Source organism: Ylistrum balloti, unplaced genomic scaffold (genome assembly GCF_031769215.1).
Source record: "Ylistrum balloti isolate Yb309-2 unplaced genomic scaffold, AGI_CSIRO_Ybal_v1 Utg370574, whole genome shotgun sequence".
NCBI lineage: Eukaryota > Metazoa > Mollusca > Bivalvia > Pectinida > Pectinidae > Ylistrum > Ylistrum balloti.
Genome location: NW_026782359.1, coordinates 205,490 through 215,245, shown reverse-complemented (window position 1 = coordinate 215,245; position 9,756 = coordinate 205,490). Strand labels below are relative to the sequence as shown.

General features: G+C 40.1%; 1 protein-coding gene across 1 annotated transcript; it reads left to right on the top strand.

The window, feature by feature from the left end:
- The first annotated feature begins 353 nt into the window (after positions 1 to 353).
- On the top strand, positions 354 to 7,750 carry LOC132556521 (NFX1-type zinc finger-containing protein 1-like). Its single transcript, XM_060220936.1, has 3 exons — positions 354 to 6,456; positions 6,583 to 6,653; positions 6,767 to 7,750. The coding sequence occupies exons 1-3, from the start codon at positions 354 to 356 to the stop codon at positions 7,748 to 7,750; spliced, it is 7,158 nt and encodes a 2,385-aa protein (XP_060076919.1).
- Positions 7,751 to 9,756: the final 2,006 nt, after the last annotated feature.

Sequence of the window (9,756 nt, the reverse complement as noted above, 5' to 3'; positions counted from 1 at the left end):
AATTGATACTTTTTCAATTGATCCTAAGGCCTTTGTAGAAGGTTTATTGCTACTTATTGTATGACAATGAATGGTTTCAAGGTAGAAGAGTGTTCAAACAAATAAATTACCTAACAGCATGGCCGACATGTCGTGCCCCGGAAGTCATGAAATATAATAGCTTGGATATATTTAATATTAGTAGTTAGCAAATATCTTCCATCCTGAAAGTCATTTCAGGCCGGAGTTACTTTTTTGTAACCTGGCAATCATTTTATTTGTAGAATATGTCGAAGTCATGGTATAAACACAGAATAAAGAACAGGCAGTGAAGAGAACCTTTTCATGTCTGGAAAGATATACGTATCATCAAGATGCCCCATGGAAAACCTGATCGTTTATTTTCTCTTGTGCGCATGGAATCGCTACTGGACAAAAGCCACAGCAGCAAGGATGTACTTGATATCCTAGTATCTAGTGGGCGTTCCCGGGCGCTGATGACCTTAAACACGCCCGACCTACCGCCTGTTAATATTGCCTCTTGGCTAGCGGTCATCGCCAAGGCCGTCCGATGTGGGACGGAAAGGGCGATGGTGATAGACCTTCTCACTATGGTTCTCGGCACCAGATTCTTTACAAGCGAGATTCCTGCCGCCTTGTCAATTTTTAGAAGCAGCAAATGTGAGGAGGACACTATAAAATTTATTCAGAATTTAGTAGACCTAATCCACCAACTTCTTCTGTGTCTTCCACATTCAATCATTGACGCTTTTGGACATATTGTGATCGTAAAGAAAATAACTGATGACATGCTGCTTACCACATCAAGCAGTAATAGACAGCACGTACAATCATTGTCCGATTCTGTCTTAAATTTGAAGGACACCGCTCAGGAAAGGATGACTGCATACGGCAAAGGTCGCAGTAAGACCAGAACTGAACGACAGCCTCCACCAGACGATTTCCGAAGGATTCCGATATTACCAGGGACATCAGATATCTTCCTGAATTCTCGCAGAGTATATCTGCGGGAAAACAAAGCTGTTGGAGGATATGAAAACCTCGATCATTATCTTGACGTTCAGTTTCGTTTGTATCGAGAAGACTGCATCAGTCCGTTACGAGATGGTATCATTGAATATGTAAGAGCAGTGAACGCAGGACAAAATATCGGTAGACTTCAAGATGGAAAGCTGTATAAGAAAATAGTTGCCATATCTAAGGAATCAACTATAGAAGGCGAACAATATGTCATAAAAATGGACAAAGAACATTCCAGTAAAATAAACTGGATGTCAAGTCAAAGACTTATCTACGGTTCATTGGTGTGTCTCTCTGCCGACAACTTTCACAATATGCATTTTGCTGTAGTGTCCCAATCAGATCGTAGGGATCTTCAAAAAAAGAGGGAATTTTCAGTTGTATGTCCTGGAAATGATATCCTACCATTCGAGAGGAACATGACAATGGTGGAATCTTCGGCTTACTTCGAAGCCTATAGGCACGTGCTTGCAGGACTACAGAACATAGGGAAGGGAGAACTTCCCTTCGAAAAACATATAGTTGAGTGCAGAAAAGACGTAGACCCTCCATTTTATCTGGCAAAGAGAGAAACTGCTTATGATCTTCAGCCGATTCTTTCGAATCAATTAATATTTAAAGGAAAAAGCAATGTCAACAACAATTCTAGAAAACGCTGTATGGTGGGTACCCTATTACCGAAATCAGTGTGGCCACACGCGGAGAAGCTTCACTTAGATCAATCTCAATTCGAGGCATTCCACGCTTCTCTGACACAGGAGTTTGTCCTGATACAGGGGCCGCCGGGAACAGGTAAAACTCATGTTGGCCTTGCGATTGCCAAAACCCTTCTTCATAACAAAACTGCCTGGGCGACAGACGAGACGGAAATAAAAGATAAGAAGAAAATTGAAAGAAAGTGCCCAATGCTCGTGGTGTGTTTTACTAATCATGCGTTGGACCAGTTCATGGAAGGGATCGTTAAGTTCCTTGATCCAAGTGCAAAATCGTCATGGAAAAATGACATTGTTCGTGTAGGAGGGCGAAGTGAAAATACCACAATAGAAGAGTTTTCACTGAAAAAACGTAGATATCTCTTCCGTGGGAGAGGAGTAGACGAAAAAGGAATATTTGACTCCGTGCAAAATTTACAGCTAGGTATTGCAAACATTAAATATCGACTTGGAAAATGCAAGTCAGTCATTCTTGACGCTTCTCATTTGAAACCAGTGATGTCCGAGCATACTTACAAAGCTTTTAAAGAGAAACGGTTTGGATCCCAGCAACTTTTCAAATGGCTAGGAGCTGACGAAATCAGTTGGATGCAAAAGGCTCAAACGGCATATTTCCAGCGGCTGGAGACGTTTCAAAGACGGCAAATGTATCCAGAAATACAGAAAGAAGAGGAACTACTGGACGTCAAGACAGACGCCGAGATATTTGAAGATGACAGACGTATTGAAGACGATACTGTTGCTAGCCTAAAGGTTGAAAAAGATATAGGCCTGGATATGAAATATTCAATTTCATCTATATTGCAAAATGGTGAAAATGTCTCAGAAACACCACATATGGATGATCTCTTCAAAGCATTGATTACAAAAGAAATAACGAAAACTTTTGACGAACTTAAATCAGAAGACATCATGACTGACAGGGAAGCAGGTTTTTCTTCATCATGGAACCTTGAGAAGTTGAGTTCATATGACATAGATAATAGATGGCGATTATACAGGTACTGGGTACGAAAGTTCATGGCGGTAGAGGAGGAAAAACTTTCAACTTTAGAAAGGGAACTTTCTGAAACTCTTAAAGATTACCAGAAAGAGAAAAAAAGGAGAGACGCTATGATTCTGAAGTCAGCTACAGTTATAGCAATGACAACAAGTGGCGCAGCGCGTTACCATGACGTGTTGAAGGACATTGGGCCCAGGATCGTTATTGTAGAGGAAGCTGCCGAGGTGTTGGAGACACACATCGTGACCGCTCTCAGTCCGAAATGTGAGCATCTTATTCTGATCGGGGATCACAAGCAATTGGAACCAAAACCCTCTGTTTATCGATTGGAACAGGAGTACAATTTGGGAGTATCTTTGTTTGAGAGAATGCTGAATAATGGCATAGAAAATCACTGTCTACAAAGACAGCACAGAATGAGACCAGAAATTTCAACACTTGTCCGTGATATATATCCCGTGTTAGAAGACAATGAGAATGTTTTCAAATATGATCATGTGATGGGTATTGAAAAAGATGTCTTTTTTATCAGTCACAATAGTCAAGAGGACTTCGGAGGAGATACAAGAAGCTTCTCTAACGCTCACGAAGCCTGCTATGTCGTTGCCCTGTGCAGACACTTGATGAAGCAAGGATATGCGCCAAACCAGATAACAATCCTGGCTGCCTATTCAGGACAGATGTTCTGCATTAGGAACAAGATGCCAAGAAATGAATTTGAAGGAGTACGAGCTGTTGCTATAGACAACTTTCAGGGCGAAGAAACGGATATAATCCTCCTTTCGCTAGTTCGAAGTAACAAAACAGGCAACATTGGATTCTTGAAGAGAGAAAATAGAGTTTGTGTTGCACTTTCAAGAGCTAAGATAGGACTGTATGTCATCGGAAATTTTTCAATGTTTAAAGCGGCAAGTCCTCTGTGGGAGAAAATCATAAAGAAAACGAAATCAGCTCACCAGTTTGGAAACGCTCTACCAGTCGTATGTCAAAATCACCCACACACCCATAATCTAATGACATCTGCCACAGACTTTGACAAATTACCCGATGGTGGATGTGACCGAAAGTGTGACTTTCGCCTTCCTTGTGGCCATGTGTGCAGATTATTCTGCCACCCAACAGATAAGGAACATACTGAATATAAATGTAAAGAGATATGCACGAAGACCTGCTCAAAAGGTCATCCATGTAAGAGAAGATGCCATTATAATGAGGACTGTAAATGCCCAGTGCGAATGGAAAAAGTTCTTCCGTGTGGGCACAGGGCGACTATGAAATGCCATATATCAGCAAAAGATTACAAATGTGAAGTTATAGTGGAACGATCTCTTGCTTGTGGACATGAAACAAAAATGGAATGCCATGTAGATCCTGTAAAGTATCAGTGCAAACAAATCGTTACACGAAAGCTGCCAGGTTGTCAACACACAGCAGAACTAGAGTGTCATATAGACCCCATAACCTATCAGTGCAGAAAAATCGTTACACGAGAGCTATATGCATGTAAACACACGGCAGAATTAGAATGCTGGGTAGATCCAACGAAATACAAATGCACGGTCGAGGTAATAAAAATTAGAGAAGATTGCGGACACAATTATGATGTCGTTTGTAGCAGGTATTCGCCGTCTTATGAAAGGAACAACCAATGCACTGTTGTTATTTCAAAGAACTTCTCTGAATGTCAGCATCAAGTGGAGGTTGCCTGCTATGTAGATATCAGCGAAATGAAATGCAGAACCATCGTTAGAAAGCAATGGAAGTGTTCACATACCGCTGACTTACAGTGTTGGAGCTATAAAGAAGCAAAATGCGAACAAAAATGTTTACGAAAGTGTTCAATAGGACATAAGTGTTATAAGACATGTCATTATCCTGAGAATTGCATTTGCAAACATCTTGTCGATAAGGCAATGCCATATTGTTGTCATATTCAACAAATTATGTGTCACATAGATCCCAGTAGTATAGACTGTCCTGAAATTGTCAGTAAAGAACTTCCCCGCTGTGGACACGTGATGGAAATGCCATGTCATGAAGATCCAAATCAAATGAAATGCATGAAAATCGTCTCAAAACGTATAAAGCTGTGTGGACACTCAAAAGAAATGGAATGCTTTTTGGATCCCAGCGAATTCAAGTGCACCTCTCTGGTTGAAAAAGTTCTTCCCAAATGTGGACATATCAAAACCTTAAAATGCTCTGCTGATCCAAACAATCACAAATGTGATCAAAACGTACGCAAAAAACTTCCATGTGGCCACGAGACCAACATGAAATGTTGCCAATATCCGGACAAGTCCACTCCTTGTCATGTGAAGGTGAAAGTGTCCAGACAAATATGTAGCCATACAGTAGAAGTTGAATGTTCTAAGAAGACCAGCATTGACCCAAATAAGTTGAAATGTTACAAAATGACAAAAAAGGAACTGATGTGTGGACACGAGCGTTCCGTGGAATGTTGGAAGTCAGACTTAAAACAGCAGTGTCACCAGAAATGTTCAGTTACGCTATTGTGTGGACACCTTTGTGGAGGTGAATGTAGAAAATGTTCGAAAAGTCTCTTCCACGAGAATTGTCAAAATTTATGTTACAAAGCCCTTATCTGTGGCCACACATGCCACAAGAAAAAGTGTGGCTCATGTCAACCATGTGAGAAGCAGTGTGAGAATTACTGTTCGCACCGTCACTGTGCACATGCTTGTGGAAGTGAGTGTGGTCCTTGTAAGGATAAGTGCTCGCTTGAGTGTCCACATCACAAATGTTCTCGGCTATGTTACGAGCAGTGCGATCGACCACGATGTAACCGTCGTTGTCCTCAGATACTGAACTGTCAACATAGATGTGTTGGATTTTGTGGTGACCCGTGCCCTACAAACTGTGTCAAGTGCGGAATCACAGACATACAGGAAGTCGACGTCCTGAAGTCGACTTCAGACAACGTGCGCATAGTACGATTAGTGGACTGTGGACATGAGTTCGAATCCAGTTATTTAGACCATGTCGCTGATGGAGTGACTAATCCATTGGACATTTTTAGGTGTCCAAAATGCCAAGAAATTGTTCGATGGCATCCGAGATATGCCAATGTGTTGAAAATGCAACGAGAAGCAATAGACTCGGTCAAAGGCATGATAAAACTACAAGATGCACAAGGATGTATACTGAAAAAATCATTTCCAAAAGAGCAGGGAGATATTCAAGATGTCAATGTATATATCAAAAGATTCCATACCTTCTTATATATTTGGGAGAAGCTTCATGACAGGACGACTGAGGTTGAATTAATACTTCAATGGGCTGTTTCGTTTACGAAAATGTTTGGACAGTTGCTAAACAGTTCACCTCACAACATATTAATGACACTGGAACAAGTACATTCCATAAATAGGAACATGTGTAAGTTGTCTGCAGTTTGGCTTCTGTTTATTAGCAGTCAGTGGAGAAACAAATCCTCCGACATTCAGGTCGAATCCACGACAACTGTGCAGCCAACATGTGACAAAACGATAATTAATGTTCTAGAGGAACAAAACAACATCAGTGAGGCAGAGGTCTTCATTCGAAAAACTGACACATTTTCTCAATCAAGTCTACAGAAAGTGCGTCAACTGCTCCATCCATTTTTGACAAATACCTCGGAATCAACCATTGCTCTTAATTTCCCAATATTGGCAGCTTTTGGTATTCACAAAGACGACTGGATAATTTGTGATAAAGGTAAGTCTTATAAGCGAAACAGAATTATACTCAAATTTGTATAAGTGAAAAAAGCAACATGTTATTAATTATTTTATCATATTTTGTAATAACATGCGTAATATAGCTCTAAACATTCTTTTGAAGGCCATCCCAGACCATCAAACATCTGGAGCAAGACATGCTCGAAGTGTTCCCGTAAAAATGATTTTAAACAGGTAAATATAGTTGAATTTCATCCGACACTATAATTTATTTGAATTATTTAAACTGATTTTCTATACTTATCTCATTTCCAATTGTAACACAAAATCGCTTTTTATCATGATAGCGTGAACTGAAAATAGACGATTTAAGAGGAGAGGATGGGTGTGGGAGAAGTCACAACCATACACGTGGTATAGGAAGTGACCCAAAAATGCCTACAGGACGCGGACGAGCACGAAGGCGAAGCCGAGGCCGAGGAAACCATGATGGATCAGTGAAATTTGTGCAAAGTAGAGGGGAAGGAGAATTCAAGGCAAAAAGTGATGGTAGAAATGAAAGACATTTGCGTGATGAGGGTGATGAGAAAGATAAACAGGTGCGTGGTATTGGACATGGCAGAGGAAGGAATGGGAAAATGGGTAATGTGGGCGAAAAAAAGGGAAACATGGGTGTAGACGACAGAAAAGCCATAAGTAAAGGGGATGGACACAACTGGGGTAGGGAAAATAAGGAAAGAAATGTCGTCGGTAGCAAAGGAAAGGGTGATGAAGGCAGAGATAAAAAATGGGGTCATGGGTGTGATACAGGAGTGCAGAGACACGATTGTGAAGAAAGTGATGACGGGGGACACAATGGGAAACCTAGAATAGGGCATGGTAGAAGGCAAGGCAGAAAACAAAGTAGTGGCGGAACCATTCCTATTAGAGATAGTAATGATAGAGTAGCAAGCGGAGAAAGTATATCAGAGCGAGGAAAAAACAGAGAGGACGGTACACAGCGTCGGCGAGGACGAGTACGTTGTCGAGGGAGCACAAGATCACTGCGTGAAGTAGGTTGTAATGACAGTGGTGACGACAAAGGGGGACTTAGTAATGATACAGGAGACAAAGACCACCAAAAAAGGGGGAAATGTGGAAGGCGTAGTGGAGTGAGTAAAGAGGAAAGTGGTGCAATGAATACGCAAAGGAAAGAAGTAGGGAATAATGGAGAAAGTAACAGAGGACGAGGAAATGGTGAGCGCGGCAGGGGAATTAGAGGTGGGCGTGGTAGAGGAAGTCGAGGTGGACGTGGCAGAGGAAGAAGGGGCCAAGGTGGAAGAAGTAATTAGGGGAGTTCTAATGTGCATACAGTTGACGATTGTCGAAGGAAAGTAGTAGGAGGCAGCTTGGCAAAATAATTTATGAAGAACGTCGAGAAAGGTTTAGGGAATGTTGTATAGAGTGACATCGGGATGACAAAGGAAGATAAACGAAGTGGAGAGATATTCCTTGAAAGTTACACACGTCCATGTATCTACCAGTGTGAGACTTAATAATCTTCTCTTTCCAGTTGAGATCACCTATCTGTGATAGAGAAACAGAGAACCTGAACGATATGAGAATGAGGAACGGGTGGTTAGGGAAAGGGTGTAGAGGAGTATTGTGGACGATGACTGCGTGCATCAGACTGTGCAGGTAGCTTCAAATATCATAGACGGAGTGCAAGAGAAATAAGAAAATGAAGACGAGACTGAGAGTGGGTGTGTACAGGAAGCATACAGGTTGTTATCAAAGTGAGTAGAAGATAGCATAGGAGAGAAATGGATGTGTTTGTCACATTAGCTATTGTAACTGAAGTGAACAACAAAATTAGATATGCCAAATCTCCATTTAGAATACATGTATATATATAGTAATTTAGCTTGTTTCTATGTAAGTCTTTGTTTGGAATGCATTGAGTGTGAATTGAGATACTAATACTATATTTTCATAAATTTAATTCTATGACATTTTATGATTTGTTACTGATGTGATATGTATGTATTACTTTGTACATATAAAACTGGCTACAATAGGTAATTCAAATGTACAGTTTATGTACACGTGTAGGTGTTTATTTAACCAATCTCATGTTCTCTTGTATATATATATATAATATACCGGTTTATGCAAATATATTTTTCAAAGCATAGATAAAAACTAGGTGATATCATTCCATCATCGTTAAGGAGTATCAGGACACGTCTGTATCGTTTTCACTTTCGCTTTCATGGACGGGGACTCCTTCCTGATAACGGACGTGCATTATCCGGCCCAAATCGCCTATCTATCTCAGAGTACACTATTGCGGTTGACACCCTATGTACATGCCGGTTGATACTCCATTAATCAGACTGATCATATTTAACTTTTACTTTTCACTTGATATATTTTGTGGTCCGTCTACACGATTTGTAAAACTGTTTGTTGAAGAGGTCACGTTAGTGCACTCAGTAGGGTGTTATTCTATACGCAAGCACGGCAGAAGATCGGAGGCGTGTGGTTCGACAATCCCAGTCCTTGGTGGTTGTGGCCACTAGGAGACAAAAATGCTCTAATATTTTCTTACGAAACATTTGTGCTTCTGAGGAAACGGATCGCCGGACTGTACTGTCGTAGTTTTGTCCTTTCAATAGTGATGCCTTGATTTATGTTGACCTCATTGACCTTGTTACTTGCTCCGTAAAGTCCGGATCATTGAAGTATGATTCAGGTTGACCTACTTTTATTATTGCTTATGGTATATATATGAAATTTTGGTCTATTTTTCAATTTTATTGATAAGCATGCTGAATGTACTTTTTATTTTTTTCTTAGAATACTTAGAATGGCTCACCTCTAAATATGTTTCAATTGTAAAGATGAGTACGAATTACCATACACCGGTCTGTAATACTGTTAGGATAATTAGACACCTAGGTATATGTAAGGTTGACCTAGTTAATATTGGCTGTTTTAATATTAATCATTAGATATAACTAGGATTTACCTAATTAATGATGTTTAGACTCTAGGAAATGTGTTGGTCTAGTATGTAAACATTATTGTATAGATTACTAGTCGCCATCTGTAAAGTATGGGTAACAAGCTTGATATAGAATAATATCCATCTGTAAAGTATGGGTAACAAGTTTGATATAAAATAATATCCATCTGTAAAGTATGGGTAACAAGCCTGATATAGAATAATATCCATCTGTAAAGTATGGGTAACAAGTTTGATATAGAATAATATCCATCTGTAAAGTATGGGTAACAAGTTTGATATAAAATAATATCCATCTGTAAAGTATGGGTAACAAGCCTGATATAGAAT

Coding starts and splice junctions, on each gene's coding strand:
- LOC132556521 (XM_060220936.1), top strand. CDS start 354: ATGCCCCATGGAAAACCTGATCGTTTATTTTCTCTTGTGCGCATGGAA. Junction 6,457..6,582: donor CTGGATAATTTGTGATAAAG/GTAAGTCTTATA, acceptor ATTCTTTTGAAG/GCCATCCCAGACCATCAAAC. Junction 6,654..6,766: donor GTAAAAATGATTTTAAACAG/GTAAATATAGTT, acceptor TTATCATGATAG/CGTGAACTGAAAATAGACGA.